A 17,619-nucleotide genomic window follows, 5' to 3' on the forward strand; every position below is an offset into this window, starting at 1 on the left:
TGGGGAACTGGCATGCACATAATGCACATACATGAAAGCAAAAATACCCCCCCATAAAATAAATAAATCTAAAATATACTTATACAAAATTGTGTTTAATGGAGAATGTGGGTATTTTTTTTAACATTTTAGTATACTTGATAAGGCATAAGGTACCCCAGGATAGGATAAGCCTGCCAAGTTCTTCATAGGCCTCACAATTCATGTCAGTCACATGGAATGGGTGTCTTTCAAAGCCTCTGAGTTACTGTGATTTTGCGGCCTTTTAATACATTCAATGCATTCTGCCCAGTGTCTCTAAGACCAGGAGCAGCTTTTGACTCCTGACAAGCAATTTGAACTAATCCTGAAGGCCCTCTCCAGGGATTTTCTACATCTGGAGACTTCTCTCAAGACTTTGGTAACTTGCTCTTCCTTTCACCAAAGCATTAGTCACAGGAAAAATAGAACTAATGACTTTCATAATACTGAATTCATATCACGTGCTAGATACCTGCAGGTACAGGACATAGTTGCATTCAAAAAAGGACACACATGCCTGTTTTGTGGGATGTCATATGGGTCTCAAAGACTTCATCTCAAGCCCAACATAGGTGGTGTGTAAATGTGCTCTTGCTCATTTAGTCAGAAGTTAGGTCACCAATGCACTCACCTTTCTAAACTGAACAAAACGCCAGTACTCAAAAATCTTATCAATAAGTTCTTTGAAAATCAGTGCTTCCAACAGGGACATATGAAACAGTTTGTGCCCTTGCAGGAATTCCTTCATGAATTGCATGCTTTAATTGGTAAACATGTGACGAAGAAACGACCCTTCTCCCAAGGGCACGGATGACTGAGAGACGGAGGATGGACAAATTTATTAGTGCAGATCACATTTTTTGCATCTTTCTTTTCTAGGATGGGTAAAAAGATAAAGAAGGAAGTCGAACCTCCCCCTAAGGATGTGGTAAGTTTCTGGTGCAAATGCCAGCAAGAGTTTAACCACCAGTTTTAAAAATAAATTGTTCCGACAGTTTGGCATGTCCCACGGTATACATGAATGCATGGTGGCAGAAGTCCAAAGTCTGACTAATGATAATATTAGTCAGAGAAACCTAACAGAATATAAACAAACATTTACAACGTTGTCATTATATAATTAGCACAATTAAACAGCGATTACTAGCTTTTCTAGTATGTAGATAGCATGTTTGCAGTCTAGTTAATGGATAAATAGTTTCATTGTGTTCTTTTAAGCACTTCAACTTTATGTTCACTAGCCTCTCATTAACATGAATTATCCAAGGGAATTTTTAAAAATAAGGAGAAGTGCTTACATACTTCTGTATGGCATCTGCTGATGGTCTTGGACATGAGATGTCCCATTTTTTTCCAGTTAGAAAGTAGTCTGGGATCATTGGCTCCTTCTCTTCTACATGTTAAGCATCAACATGGCCCCTTCAGAGAGCCCTTTTCACTCCTAAATGTATGGTTTATCTGCTTACTTTAATCAGTTACTGAAAGACGATGTTGCAGTGGAAACCACCTTTGATGACACTGACTTTGGAGTCTTTTTTCAAAACGTGTTTGATGTGTGTGTCACCAGACAGTACAAATAGCAATGAGGGTTTCCCAAGCTTGCAAAAACTGGCAAGTACCGCAAGAAAGCTGCCCTCCAAGTTAGAGCATTACAGTCAAGACTGGAAGCTTTCTCTCGGCATGGCTCCTTATAAACTGTATTAATCACTTTGACCAAGTTGCCAAATTTGGCCAAACTATTTCAGTTTTCTTCATCTTTGAAATGGGAATTGTGTTCTCCATCTCATTTGGATTGCTATATTATTAATCCAAAGTAAATTATATGACGTTCTCAGTGGTTGGCATGTAGTGCAGCAAATAATATTTGTTATCGTAGGAATCCTCAGGACTCTGCTCTGTCTCTGTCTCTCTCTGTCTCTGTCTCTGTCTCTCTGTCTCTGTCTCTGTCTCTTTATGTCTCTCTCTGTCTCTCTCTGTCTCTCTCTCTCTCTCTCTCTCTCTCTCTCTCTCTCTCTCTCTCACACACACACACACACACACACACACACACACACACACACTGATGACCACCAAGGTATATGATACTTTCTAATAGAGTTATGATGAAGCTAATCTACCACCCTCTTACACCCAGTTGTGCATTGGGTACATTTTCAGACCTCTCTATGTTACAGGGAGGATGTGACAATACCCACCTCAGAGGCATACCCACTCCCAATAATGAGCACTAGACAGCATCAAGTGCTTAGAGTAGTGTCAAGCACTAGCCTCCACTCCAAGTGCCCCAGAACTACATGGGAGCCAGGTGCAGTGGTGTGTGCTTGCCACATCAGGACTCCAGAGGCTGAGGAAGGAGGATCAGTGCTTTAAGGCCAACCTGGACTAGACAGTGAGACCCTGTCTCAAAAAGAAAGGACGAAAGCACAGCAAACAGGTGTGCCCTGTGAGCACCATATCGGAAGGGCGAAATGAGGAACATCTCTGTCTCAGAAGCTCTGTTGGACAGCGGTTTCTCATGGCTGCATTTCCTTAACTGAGCTGGGAGACTATGGTTTCTCATGGGTGCACTTCCTTAAAGGTGCTGTGAGACCATCTCTGTACTCCTCTGGCCTCTCAGCAGACTGGCCTTAAAAAGCAGAGCTCAGCCAGGTGCTTCTTCCTACTTTCATTCTTTCTGCAGTAATTTTGGCTCACCGTTCATTTTACACAGAGTGTGACATTGTAATTTCACAACAAGCTTGCTGGTGACTGACTACCTCGTGGGGAAGCAGATGGCCTATGTGATTACAGCTCAGGATTATTTATTTAGTCGAGTGGCATTCTGTTACAGCCGTCATTTCATTCTCAGCACCTTTTTAAATAAAAAATTACTATAATGCTGTGGGCCCTGCAGGAGAAACAAATACCACGCCAAGCGCCTCCGCTCTCTGCCAAGCACTGGCATTTCTACCGCAGACCTGCTCTTTAGCATGCAGCTCTTACGGCCTCCGTCTTCCTTTATGCTTCCCATAATCTATATTGCCTTGTTCCTAATGATGGCTGGAAGGCACAGTAACACATCAGAGTGTTGACGAAATCTCTCCAGGAGAGATTAAACGGTGCTTATTTATCACTCATGCTTCAATGGATTTTTATGTACTCTACCTCCTTGAAGATTGTAGTTCTCATAGCATGCTCGCCTGCAATCACTGAAAAGTTAGTCATGTGCTCATAAAACAAGCTTTAAAATATTCAACAATTAATTGAAATTTAGTGCTCTATGGTATGACTGTAGTCTTGGCTACTCTGGAGGCTAAGGCAGACAGGTTGCTTGAGTTTGGGAGTTCAAGGCCAATCTGGGCAGCAAAGGGGAAGCTAATGTCAAAAAAACAAAAGAAAAAGAAAAGAAAAGAAAGGAAGGAAAGAAGAAAGAAAGAAAGAAACATGAGTACCTGAATTCAGATCCTCAGAACCTGTAAAGGAGTTAGACATGGTGACTCTTGTCTATAACTCCAGTACTGGGTCGGGGACACGAGAGGAGGGGGACAGATAGATCCTGAAGCTCAGTGGCTAGTCAGTCTAGTACAAGGTAAGAGACCCTGTTTCCCAAAAAAGGAACAAAAAGGTGAAGACTGATTGATAAAAGACACATATGTCACACCCTGGTCTCCAGATGCACTCACACTAACATGTACACACCACACATCTCCAGATACACTCACACTTACAAGGACACACCACATATACAGAGAGATGGGGGAGGAAGAGAGAGGGAGGAGGAGAGGAGAGAGAGAAGAAAAGAGGACGAGTTATATTAGAAGATTAAAGATCTGAAGTGGGGGTTAAGTCTGTCCCAAGTGTGGGCTGGTGGGAAGAACAGGCAGCGGGAATGTTGGGGAACTGTTTGGCGTCTAGGATGTCTAGAGCTGTGACAGACAGTCAGGGAGCCTTGGGAAGGTGGGACAGAAACTCTGGACACTTCTGCCTGTGATTTCAGTAACAGAATGCACCTTTTGAAGCCAGCTGATGGTTTAGGTCTCCTGATATCAAAAGACAGTACCCTGATAAGCCAACTTAACTCCACAAACTGAACTCAGGAGGCCCAACAGGACACGGAGGCCCATAGCTTCAACTGTTATTAAGGAAAGAAATGAAATGATCTAGAAATGGTCAGTGTCAGGTGACGTGGTGGCCACTGGTGGGAGCCTTAGAAGTGGTCTCTTCGGAGTCTGATGAAAGTTCAGTTCAGCTGGGATATGTGCAGCCAGTAGAAAATGGAGAAAAGTCACATTTCATTATGTTTTTGACCATGGAAGGGAAGGAAGGGCACAGGGTGAGTAGTATCTAAAGAAAAATTGGTTTTTGTTTCAAAATAAGAGAGATTTGTTTAGAAAGTTTTGCCTGGAGTCTATAGCACAGAGAACCAACCAGGAAGGGCCAACAGCAGAGAAGTCTGGTTAATGGTCCCTGGAGATGTGAAGGTCTAAGCTGTCTAGGTGGAACTAGACATGAAAAATAACATGCATGAGCTACTAAAAAGCTATGAACCGAATGGTTTTTAGAGCTCGCATGAATCTGGGGATCAGATTTTTGATAAGAGAGTCTGACTGAATTTCTAGAGCATTGTTAGGTAGAGTCTCCAGAAGTGCCAGACCTTTACAGTATGGCCAGCCTTGCCGTATGGTAAAGGCTTTGCTGGATTTGCACAGCAAGGTTTAAAAATGAGCTTGAAGTAGACAGCGTTGACCCAGGTGTAGGATAAGTTCGCCATAGCAACATCCAATATCCTTTGAGTTCCTTTCATCCCCATTACCAAGGAAAAAGATCTATACACTCAGCTACACAGTTTTCACAATATTGGGTAGCCAATAAAAATAATTAAGGATGGAAAAAAAGGAAAATGTGAATCATACCAGGAAAACAATCAATAAACCATTAGAGGAAATAAAATAGGAAGCTAAAAATATATTCAGTTACCAAAAAAAGAAGACAGGAAAAAGAACAGATTAGAGAAAGTGGAGACAGATAACAAGATAGTTAATAGAACTCAACCATATCAATAATAATACTCTCTCTCTCTCTCTCTCTCTCTCTCTCTCTCTCTATATATATATATATATATATATATATATATATATATATGTATTTTTAAGATGAGAAATTGTCAAATTTGATGAAAAGACAACACTCAAGTAACCTTTAAGGGGAGCTCAGCAGAAGAGAAAAAAAAGAAACCTTTAAGGATACATGGATACAAGGATACATGGGTTAAGAGTGAAAACAAAGACATGCATACCATGCAAACACTAATCACAAGAAAGTGCCTGCATATCGAACAAAATATAATTGCAGAACAAACACTTTTATCAAATAAAAAGGTGGACATTTCATAGTGATAATTTTTTTAAGAAGAATATGTTCTTAACACAAATTTTAAGGAAATTTAAGAAAAGGGACTATTCCATCACACAAAGATAAAATATGTAAATACAATACTTCTACCAAAAGTCAATATCCATAACCTAGAAACCATTGCAGAGACAAAGAAGGCCCAATGAAGCAGACACACTGTGCTGGATACAGGGACATTGATGGTGGGATTGCAAAATGGTAGAACTACTTGGGGGAAACATGGCGTTTTCTTGTGACATTAACTATACATTTGCTATCAAGCCAGAAGTGTGTGTGTGTGTGTGTGTGTGTGTGTGTGTGTGTGTGTGTGTGCGTGTGTGTGTTCAGATGCATTTGCATGTTTGTTCATGTATTTGGAGGCTAGAGGTCAACATCAGATATTTTATCCAACCATTTTTCACCCTTGGTTTTTTGAGATAGGTCTGTCAATGAACCCAGAGTGCATTGATTTGGCTAAAAAGTCCTCCTGTGTGCCTCCCCAGCACTGGGATCACAGACCGTCACTACTGCACTCATCTTTTTTACATGGGTGTTTAGACACAGAAACCCTTTAGCAATGTTGAGACACTACTGTCCTACAATATGGCAGAAGGCATTTGCAGATAAAGGTGTATGCCACCAAGCCTGATGACCTGAGTTCAGTCCCCAGGATCCACATGGTAGAAGGAGAGAGCCTACCCCTCTGAGTTGTTCTTTGACCTTCCATGTATTTGCACACACACGTGTACACACACACACACACACACACACACACACACACACACACACAGAGAGAGAGAGAGAGAGAGAGAGAGAGAGAGAGAGAGAGAGAGAGAGAGAGAGAGAGAGAAACTAAGAATGTAATATTTTTTCAAAACTCCAACAGGCTTTTCTTCTCTGTATGATTTTTTTCCCATTCCAGATACATCCTTTTAAGTTGCCTCCATCATCCATCTCCCTTTCCTTTTTAGTTTCCCAGTTTCACACAATGACGTCACCTCATATTCCCAAACATACTGCGATGTTCAGATAGGAAGAGTCATCCCAAAGAACCCAGTAACACTTGGGAATCCATCTGCCTGCATCATCCACAGAACTGCCTGCATCATCCACAGAACTGCCTGCATCATCCACAGAACTGCCTGCATCATCCACAGAACTGCCTGCATCATCCACAGAACTGCCTGCATCATCCACAGAACTGCCTGCATCATCCACAGAACTCCTCCTCCCTCTGCCTGCATCATCCACAGAACTCCTCCTCCCTCCATTTGTCTCTGGAGACGGAAGGAAACAGTGTCATGATTCACTGCTCCCTGTCCACAGAAAGCACCGGTGCTATAAGTTTGGTCTTGCTTGGTTTTGCTACACAAGAATTGCCCAGACTCAGCATGACACAAATCTCAGAGTCCTACAGATTTCCTCTGTGCTGCTGTGCTCCCATTACCCCTTTCCAGAACTTACTCAAGGTTGTATCCCATTATGTACATTTGCCCCTTTTTTTCATCCTCGTTCTTGTGTCACATATGTTATTCCTGCTTTTCCACTAGGAGTCTGGTAGGTGGAATGGACACATTGACTGTTGAGACAGGGCACCAGATGTACTCAAGGATTCTTGTGTGAGGGCTTAGAATAATAGTAATACATATTTATTTTAGTGAGCATATGTGTGATGTGCCGGACAATGGGCTAAGTGCTTCATCATAACCTCCCTAGCCCTCCCTTGGTTACTCCAGACATGTGCTTTTATCCCTAGAACACAGAAGAAGGAAGCAGCATTCTAGAAGCTTCAGCAACTTGTCTGAGTCAAGCTGAGAATCCGCATCTGTAACTCTCTCTCCCCTTCCCACGGCTCTCTGGGAATCAGAGGGCTGCCAGTGGTCTTTAAGACTTTTTCTTTCATTTTATTCTATGTGTATAGGTGTTTCACTTGCACGTGTGTCTGTACACCACATACATGTGGTGCCCACAGAGGCCAGAAGAAAACATCAGACCCCCTGGAAACTGGAATTACAGAGGTTGTGAGCCACCATGTGGGTGCTGGGAATTGAACCTGGGTCCTCTGGAAGAGCAGCCAGTACTCTTAACCACTGAGCTATCTCTTCAGCTCCAGGGATTTCTTCCTGAAAGAGGAACTTTCCAGTTCACCTACTGGGCCATGACCACATCCTTTTGCAGGATTGTGGCCTCTTTCAATTTTAAGCCACTGTTCCTTTTTATGTGACATTTAGGAATTACGAATGAACCCAATTACTCTTCGTTTTGCTTTTCAGTTCGACCCACTCACAATTGAAAGCAAAAAAGCAGCCACCGTGGTGCTAATGCTCAACTCTCCAGAGGAGGAGATTTTAGCCAAAGCTTGCGAAGCCATTTATAAATTTGCTTTGAAAGGTTTGGATCTTTTCAGTTTATCTTCCTATCTCATTCCTGTTTACTACATACCAGGCATTTCTTCACTAGTCTGTAGCTTACTTCCCGTGTGAATGACATCAGTGCCCACTTGAAGGCAGTGTGCCTCCCTGGTGCTTTACTCGGGTTCCAAGGGTCGGTCACAGCACAGAACAGTCATCTAGACCAGGAGTCGGGCACAGTGGCACATGCTTGTCATCTCGGGATTTGGGAGGTGGAGGCAGGAGGGTTGTAGATGGAAAGCGAGCCTGGGTACATAGTAATACCCTTGTCTTTCCCATCTCTTATTCACTCGCTTGGTCACTCACTCATTTATTTAATCAACCAATAAGAATAAATGCCACAGGAGCAAAAAGAGCCACCGTTTGAGCAGTAAGATAAACTTGCATTGGATCATAACCTGAAGTATAAAATAAATATCCCTGTGTACAAACAGTAGTGATAAGAAGAGTTAATGTCAAGGCCGCCACCACCCCCATCTCCATGCTCCCTTCCATACAGTAGCCTTTCACCCCCAGTATGCCCCATTTCCACTCTGTTCTGTTGTCTCCCATCCCCCTCCCTTCAACCTCCATTTGTGCAGTCTCAATGGCCCTTTTCTGGTTTCCTTGTCTTTACTCACAGTTCCTCCCCCTTGGATGTGCATTTTTAACAGTTAGAAGCTACAATCCATGGAGGAGAGAGAGAGCATCTGAGCCTGGCTTACCTCACTTAAGGTTTCCTGGTTCTGTCCATTTTCATGTTAATTTTATAGTTTCATCTTCCTTTACAGGTGAATAAAATTCCGTTAAAATAAAATTTAACAACAGGGAGAGACTGTTTTATTGAATTAAAAAGCAAAAGCAAATTACATGCTGCCTTCAAGAAAGACACTTAGAATGTAAAGGCTCAAATAAAAGATGAAAAGAGATATCTCATGAAAAGACTAATCAAAATAAACCTGGAGTGGTTATAATAATATAAGAAAAGTAAACAGTAAAAGGAGCCAGAGGTCATTTCATTATGATAAAGAGGTCAAATAATCAAAGGGCTAAAGAAAATCTTCTCTAGCTATGGACCTAAAATAGGACCTTCCGAACGAATAACGCTGGTACTGTGGGGAGGGATGAGCATTCACACAGACACTCCCCAGAGAGAGGATTCAAAACCCTTTTCTCAATAAATGAAAGAATAAATAGACTGCAAGTCTAAGAATATGGAAGATTTGACCATCAATACTGATGAATTTAACCTAGTATTGACAGAGCTTAAGAACTGTGGAGTGAACATTATTTCTCAAGAGTATATTCGAGAATACTTATCTCAGTACACTGCATTGTGGGGCATAAAACAGGACGAAGCAAGCTTTAAGGGACTCTAAGCTATTCAAAATGTATCTCCATACCACAGAGGAATCACGTCAGAAATCAATAATACCAGATATTCTGGGTCATCATTCAATACTCAGAAAGTGAGCAGCATACTCCTGTGTAACTCATGAGTGAAAGAAAATGGGCGATAAAAGTGAGAATTGAAGTAATCTATAAAAATGTAGAGAGTGCTGTTAAATGGGTGTTTAGATAAAAATGTATTGTACCATGTTAGGGTCAGAGGGGGCTCGGTGAGCAAAAGTGCTGCCCTGAGTTTGGATCCCTCGTGTAGAAGCCATCCCTCAGGTAGGGGCCAGCTGTTCTTTGACTTCTATCCATGTGCGTGCCCTAACATGCTAAATACACACTCACATGCCCAAAGGTCAATTTTTAGAAGTTTCAAACAAATAGTTGCATTTCTTCTTGAAGAAAGAGCAATGGTAAAGGAGAAATTAAACTCAAAGTCATATAAATAAATGTAATAAATATAATGGGTATCTGAAAAGAAATTGATGGAACAGAAAACAATAATAAAAAGTGAACAGAAACTGTGAGCTGGCCAAAAAAAAAAAAAATGAGGCAATCTTCAGCTCAGTATGTCTCTTGAACATGGATGAGGAATTTGTAAAGAAAACACTAGCAAATTAGATCCAACAACTGAGTTTCATGTGAAGAGCCCAAGATTTGTTTAACTTGAAAGATTAGTCAAGGTATTCTATCCTATGTGAAGGGCAGAGAGAGAAGTGCATGTCCAGGGTGCTGGAACCCCAGATTTGTTCTGGGCTAACACTAGGCGGACCTCCAAGGAGACAGAAGGCATTCATGCATGGTCTTGTTTTACCTGTGGTGTCTGTCAGGTGAGGAGAATAAAGCAACTCTCCTTGAACTTGGAGCTGTGGAGCCCTTGACCAAACTGCTTACCCATGAAGACAAAATTGTAAGAAGAAATGCTACGATGATCTTTGGCATCCTGGCTTCCAACAGTAAGTAACAATGTTTGGAAAGGAACAAATTCTCCTTCTTTCAAAGTTAACTTTAAGAGATTAGCCTGAATTTTATTTAAGCCAACTTTAACAGCAGAAGAAAAAAAAGCAGTACAGTGTAACAAATGATTTCATAGTTTTAAAAGATGTGTTTAATGTGTATGTATCTGCATGTGAGTACAAATGCCCATAGAGGGCAGAAGAGGGCATTGGATCTCCTAGAACTGGAATTACAGGTAGTTGTGACCTGTCCAGTGTGGGTGCTGGGAACCAAACTTAGGTTCTCTGGAAGAGCAGCAAAGGCTCTTGAGCACTGAACCATTTATGCAGCCCAGATTTCCTATTTTAATAGATATGGACATAAAAATATAAAAATACATAAAAGTCTCACCTCAAAGTTAGTGATGCTATTTTGTCTAACAGGTTAGGAAAGAAATTATCTCTTAAGATGGTTCTCTCCCCCAACTCGAGTTAGTATAGTGTGATTTTCCTGCACACATGTCAGTTATATTTCATATAAATTCCCTAGTATATGAAGCCCACAGCGGATTTGGATAAATTCACTTTTAAAAACTGCTAACTATTGCTTGTATAAAAACTTTAGTTGTATATATTGAATTCACATTGATTAAGTTGAATACTCCTGAATCAGATCTATGATTTGGTTCAAATATTTTCGTTTATTTAGGAGTGTGGTACTATAGTATTAGCTAAAACATGCTCTTCTGGCTTTCAAAACAGAAGTTTGGCAGATCCGTGCCAACAACAGTAGTCTCTGCTTGTGCACAAGATGTCTTTGCCCAGGCATAAGTCACTTCTCTGTGTTTTAGGGTAGCTTTTGAGTCACAAATTTTGTAACTTACAAAGTTTCAAAAAGTATTTTGAGCCAATATCTTTGTAACTACAAAAAAGATTCAATGATACTCTTAATAGAGAATGAATTCAACCATGGAACAAGGGTAGCAGAAATAAACCCAAGTCTCCCAGTTACAGTATGTGGCTAAGGTCATCATTCTGTCCCTTACCATGACCTCTACAGGGTACATCATGGTTCTTATCTTTCTGTCTCCAGTTGGCAGTTTTTCTAGACAACATGTGATATGCACAGATATTTACATTTTCAATGACTTTTTCTGTTTGTTTTTGTTCTTAATTTCTATTATTTCTCTCACTTCTTCATTCATTCATCTATCATCTAATACATAAGGTATTTATTTCTTGAGAAACTGCAAATTGTCAGTGAAAACTCTCAGCTCAGGATACATATAAATTGCATTTTATGGGTTTCTAGGGGATTTTGTGACCTTAATTACTAAGAATTAGGGACTGGAGAGATGGTTCAGCAGTAAAGAGTGCATCCTGCTCTTACAGAGGACTGGAGTTTGGTTCCCAGCACCCATACTAGATGGTTCATGGTTGCCTGTAACTTCAGATTAAGGGGGAATCCATGTCCTCTGGTGCCCTCTTGCGTCTGCACCCACATACACATACCCGCACACATATCCACATGATTAAATTTTTTAAAATTTTAAAGAAATATTTTCACATGTGGGTGTTAAGTGAGGGGTTCTCTGGGAGCTCCCAGGCCCCAAACCCACCCTATCAGCTGGTTTTGGTCAGTACCTGCTCATCCAGTGGGGACAGCGCTGCTGCCCTCAGGGTCCCAGTAAGTACCTGGTTCTCTTGTCTGAAGAATGATGACAGGTCGTGAACACATGTCTGGTGTGATGAACAATTATGGTATAATGAAAGGCTTTCTTTTGATTCCATTCGATGAAAAAATTATTTGAATTGATTGATTTGTATTTGATGATGTGGCTAACACGTGGCATTCCGAGCTGCTTGGCAAGGTCTCCTTTTCTTGGAAGAATCAACATGTTCACAGCTATAGGTTCACTTGTCATGCATGTCCTAGAAAACCTGGATAAAAGTTGAGCAAGTAGCCATTGGATCCTAAGGAGAGTCATGCCTCCAGGCTGATCTGTGAATGAATGCACCTCCACACTGCTCAGTTACAGCATTGTTGACGTGTCTAACAACAACAACAACGGATGCCTCTTAGAAACATGTGCCTTCCTGTGGCTTCATACTCAGTGAACAACTGTGCTCATGGCAGATAAACTGATGTGTCAACAGGATGCTGGCACTAAAACTTCATGTGAGAGACAGTTCTCGTTTCACAATCTCCTCTACTTCTTCCTTTTCTGTTTTTCTTCCCCCTCTCCCTCCCCCTTCTCCTTCCTCTCCTCTTCTTTTTCCTCTTCCTCCTTTTCCACTTTCTCTTCCTCCTCCTTCCCTTCTGCTTACTCCTCCCCCTTCTCTTTCATATCCTTCTCTCCCCATTTTCTTCCTCCCCTTCCTCTCCTTCCTCTCCTTTTTCCCTCTTCCTCCTCTTCTGGAAGTTACTGAGCTATGTGTCTGTGCCAAGCTGCAGTGATTAAAAAAGACACTGAAATTACCTTACTGGACCTTCTATTTTGGCCAAAACCCAAGTGCCACTGTTTTCTTTCTTTTGTCAGTTTGTGTTTAATTCATTCAGAGCACACAACAGATGCAGTGATAGTAGTCAGCTACAGATGCAGTGGTGGTAGTCAGCTACAGATGCAGTGGTGGTAGTCAGCCACAGATGCAGTGGTGGTAGTCAGCTACAGATACAGTGGTGGTAGTCAGCTACAGATGCAGTGGTTGTAGTCAGCTACAGATGCAGTGGTGGTAGTCAGCCACAGATGCAGTGGTGGTAGTCAGCTACAGATGCAGTGGTGGTAGTCAGCCACAGATAAAGAGGTTTCAGTCAGCCACAGAAACAGTGGTTGTAGTCAGCCACAGAAGCAGTGGTTGCAGTCAGCTACAGATGCAGTGGTGGTAGTCAGCTACAGATGCAGTGGTGGTAGTCAGCTACAGATGTGGTGGTAGTCAGCCACAGATGCAGTGGTGGTAGTCAGCCACAGATGCAGTGGTACTGGTCAGCCACAGATGCAGTGGTGGTAGTCAGCCACAGATGCAGTGGTGGTAGTCAGCCACAGATGCAGTGGTTGTAGTCAGCCACAGATGCAGTGGTTGTAGTCAGCCACAGATGTAGCGGTTGCAGTCAGCTACAGATGCAGTGGTGGTAGTCAGCTACAGATGAAGTGGTGGTAGTCAGCCACAGATGCAGTGGTGGTAGTCAGCCACAGATGCAGTGGTGGTAGTCAGCCACAGATGAAGTGGTGGTAGTCAGCCACAGATGCAGTGGTGGTAGTCAGTCATAGATGCAGTGGTGGTAGTCAGCCACAGATGCAGTGGTGGTAGTCAGCCACAGATGCAGTGGTGGTAGTCAGCCACAGATGCAGTGGTGCTGGTCAGTCACAGATGCAGTGGTGGTAGTCAGCCACAGATGCAGTGGTGGTAGTCACCTACAGAAGCAGTGGTTGTAGTCAGCCACAGATGCAGTGGTTGTAGTCAGCCACAGATGCAGTGGTTGCAGTCAGCTACAGATGCAGTGGTATAGTCAGCTACAGATGCAGTGGTGGTAGTCAGCCACAGATGCAGTGGTGGTAGTCAGCCACAGATGCAGTGGTGGTAGTCAGCCACAGAAGCAGTGGTTGTAGTCAGCCACAGAAGCAGTGGTTGTAGTCAGCCACAGATGCAGTGGTTGCAGTCAGCTACAGATGCAGTGGTGGTAGTCAGCCACAGATGCAGTGACTGCAGTCAGCTACAGATGCAGTGGTGGTAGTCAGCCACAGATGCAGTGACTGCAGTCAGCTACAGATGCAGTGGTGGTAGTCACCTACAGAGAGTTCATCAGAATCCCAAAGCCACCAGAGAAAGATGGTTCTATAAACTGGTAGATGGTCAAGAATGAATTAGATGGTAAAATCAAGATACAGTGTTAGGGACAGTAATCAAGCCTGATATAGTGGTACCCACCTGTAATGTCAGTATGGGGAGGCTGAGGCAGAGAAATTGCAGTGAGTTTGGCCTGGCCACCATAATGAATTTTAGCTCTGCTGGGACTACATAGTGAGGTTCTGTCTAAAAAGTAAATGCAATCGAAACAGATCTGATGAAGTTAGAGCAGGCATTAAAGTTACTGGCAGATCTGCCTTGACCAGAAATTATGGGTGGCACCCTGCTCAGCCAGATGCTGTTCACCTGGCCCCAGCACAGGTCAGAATTTCCATCCAGTTGCCCTAGCTGAGGAACTTCACTGTTGAAAAAGAAGGAGCCGAGACTAATATTGTGTTTACAGTGCTTGAAAGAGCACCTTGCCTGGTATTTTTTTGCTGATTTAACATCAAGAAAAAATATTAGATTCTTTGAACCATCTAGTGTCAAAAGCAGAATAAGTCCGTCAGCTGGGTCACCGATTCACAGAGCTGCAGTGAACTAGAATTACCCATCAAGCAGGGAGGATGGCTCAGCAGACGGCGTGGACCGCCGGGGTGGTTCTTGTGCATCTCTGGTCATTTGATCTAAATTTCACAGCATGGGACTCTCTGACGGACACTTTTAGCTTGTTTTGGCAAAGCAAGGTGAGATGTCCACTTGAGGCCACAAGGGTCGTACAGCTATGGGCTTTCCATGTGACTGCCAATCACATAGAAAGGCAGTAATTGAGAGCCCCCAGGCACCAACATGGTCTGCCTTAAGGTCAGGGACACATCAAGAAATTTTGAAGTGTGGGGATGTCTTATATGTATGGGGAAAGTGTTTGGAGATCTAAAATTCCAGAAATAGTAGCGGGTTTTTTTTCAAGCATCTAAAAATAAGGGTTTTTGCTACCGTTGTCACAAAAATTATTCTCAACCATGCCGACTGGCATCAGGAGAACAGTACTTGCTGCGACAGAGTGCATGAAGTTTGGTTCCCAGAACCTTGCAAGGATCTAAGTATTATGCTAAGGCTGTTACCTGTCAATTAGTGGAGAAAATGTCTTTTAAAACCTGGTGTTGGACCATAAATGTCATCCCCTACTGTGTCCAGCACAGCTTGGGCTGGACACCTGACTGAGTTGAGACAGGAAGGAAGAAATGACAGACAGACATACGGAAAGACTGGGCTCAGGGGCGTTGTACTCACTGTGATGGAGGGCAGCAAGTTCTACCCAAAGAACCCAGAACCTCAGTGAGTTTATTATGTACAGCACAGAGAAGAGGGCTTAGCCAGTTTCAGAAGAAGGGCTTTGTAGGGAACAGTCTCTAAGAAACTGTAGCCAACATTTTCTGTAAACTCTGTCAACATTCACACATGGGCCGGAGGAAGGCTTTGCCATTTCCCTGCGCCTGACCTAGAAAAGGCTTTGTCAATCCCCTGAGCCTGACCCAGGAGTGGCTTTGTCAGTTCCCCTGGGGTCCTGAGACATTGGGGTCCTTCTCAACAACACACATTCATTCAGGGCTACCTCTGCTTCCCACGACACAGCATCATGGGACATTACAGGTCCTGGAACCTACAAAAACTACTGTCTATTTGCTCCACCTTCAGCCACTTGCAAAAGAAACAGAGAAATCAGAAGTTTTGAACATTGAAGAAAAGTCACAGCTCTGAATTCCTCAGGAAAGGGTGTTCAGTGAATGCCAAAGCTATTCAGCAATTAAGAAGGACAAATTCATCCTAGACAGTTCTCTTCAGTGACCTTTTCTCCAGTTCTAGTGGGGTTAATCTTTCCTTACAGGTAAAGAAAATGAACCAGAAGCTCCAAAACTAAAGAAATAGGTATCTTTTTTCCTCAAAAAACAAAAAACAAAAAAACAAACTGGAGTTCAGTCAGCAAGAAGTAGGGGCGTACTTGGCTAGCCTTAGCTTAACAGAACGCACAGACAAGTGAACTTCAAAACCCAGTGCATTTCTCTCTAAGCACTTTCGGTCAACACTAAAAAGGATAACAGCCGCAGTGCCAGACCCAGAACACATCAGAAAAGTTGACTTACAGTGTCCTGTACATGTTTATTATATTAAATTTTTGTTTTGAAATTCTTATACATAAGGCTAGATGGTGTCCGAGCAGAGTCAACTGACCTGAGCATGCATCCTGCTACTTCCTTGTTGCTGCTTAGATCTCAATATCCTTACCCACAAAATTATACAAGCACCTAACTCCAGAGCAAATGCTTAGCAGAAATCACCATTATTATTTTAACAAACATCCATATTTTGTTTCTTCCTTTGTAGGTGATGTTAAAAAGTTGTTGAGGGAGTTAGAGGTCATGAATTCTGTTATTGCTCAGCTTGCTCCGGAAGGTAACTTTGCATCCTACATTTATTTCCTAAATGGGACTGAGTTCTTTTTACATTTTATTAAACTGCATGTTGTAAAGAACTTATGAGCCACCCACTGTGAGTTGCCATTATAATCTTGCAAGCCACGGCTCAATTCTAACTTTTCAGGAAGTTTGGTGTGAGCAAGATTTGTGGAGCTTCAGATTCCAAAGTCTCTGTGTGTTTGTGGTGTGTGTATGTATGTATGTGTGTGTGTGTGTGTGTGTGTGTGTGTGTGTGTGTGTATGTGTGTGTGTGTGTGTGTGTGTGTGTGTGTGTTACTAAAATTGAGTCCAGGGTTTTGCATATGTTCAGAGAGTATACCACCACGTCAATATATTCCACAACCCTGGAACTCCAGACCCTCCTGCCCCAGCCTGCCAAGTAGCTAGGATCACAAGTGTGTGTCATCATCACACCCCTCCTCAGAGCCTATTGTAAAGTAGAGCTTCGGTAAATAGCTCACACATTGTCTTGTTTGTTTGTGATCTACAGAAGAAGTGATAATCCATGAATTTGCAAGTCTTTGCCTCGCAAACATGTCCATCGAGTACTCGGGGAAAGTACAGATATTTGAGCATGGTGGACTGGAGCCACTCATCAGACTGCTGAGTAGCCCAGACCCGGATGTGAAGAAGAATTCGATTGAATGCATCTACAACTTGGTACAGGTAAGGTTTGCTTTAAAACAGTGTTTTGGTGGCAGGGGATACAACTCAGAGCTAAAGTGCTTGCCTAACATGCAGGAAGCTCTGAGTTTTAACCTCAACACCATTAAAAATAATCTTTGGACAAAAGCCAATTGTGGGGGTTGGGCTAAAGAGATGGCTCAGAGGTTAAGAACACTTGCTGCTCTTCCGGTGGACTCAGGATCAGTTCCCAGCACCCACATAGTTGCTTATAACCATCTCTAACTTCAGTTCAGGGGGATCTGATACCCTCTTTTGGTCTCTGTGGGCACTATGTGCATATGCTACACAGACATGTAGGCTAAAACTAGCACAAGATAAGGTAATTAGACTCTGGACCAGCAATGTTCCAACCTGTGCATATCATTACTGAGAGAGCATCAGCCTTTGCAGACAGCTTCTTTCCAGAAATTCTCATTCATAAACACAAGCCACTGGGACAGTCCTGATGGGCTTGGAGGACCAGCTGGTCAATGACCAAAGCTTTGAACTGTTGATTAGTAAAAAAACCTGTCATCTGAGTCTGCTCAATGCAATTCATTATTCATGACAGCAAAATGC

At 42.6% G+C, this 17,619-nt stretch overlaps 1 protein-coding gene across 2 annotated transcripts in view; it reads left to right on the plus strand.

Moving 5' to 3' along the window:
• Positions 1 to 901: 901 nt before the first annotated feature.
• Positions 902 to 17,619, plus strand: part of Armc3 (armadillo repeat containing 3) — an 82,254-nt gene continuing 65,536 nt past the window's right edge. For both annotated transcript variants that reach the window (XM_052728856.1, XM_052728857.1), the window contains exons 1-5: positions 902 to 949; positions 7,665 to 7,782; positions 10,007 to 10,132; positions 16,283 to 16,351; positions 16,865 to 17,040. In XM_052728856.1, the coding sequence (XP_052584816.1) occupies positions 902 to 949; positions 7,665 to 7,782; positions 10,007 to 10,132; positions 16,283 to 16,351; positions 16,865 to 17,040 (537 nt within the window). The remainder of the gene's footprint in view (positions 950 to 7,664; positions 7,783 to 10,006; positions 10,133 to 16,282; positions 16,352 to 16,864; positions 17,041 to 17,619) is intronic.

Source organism: Peromyscus californicus, unplaced genomic scaffold (assembly GCF_007827085.1).
Source record: "Peromyscus californicus insignis strain IS unplaced genomic scaffold, ASM782708v3 Scaffold_8__1_contigs__length_139910024, whole genome shotgun sequence".
In the NCBI taxonomy this organism is placed as follows: domain Eukaryota; kingdom Metazoa; phylum Chordata; class Mammalia; order Rodentia; family Cricetidae; genus Peromyscus; species Peromyscus californicus.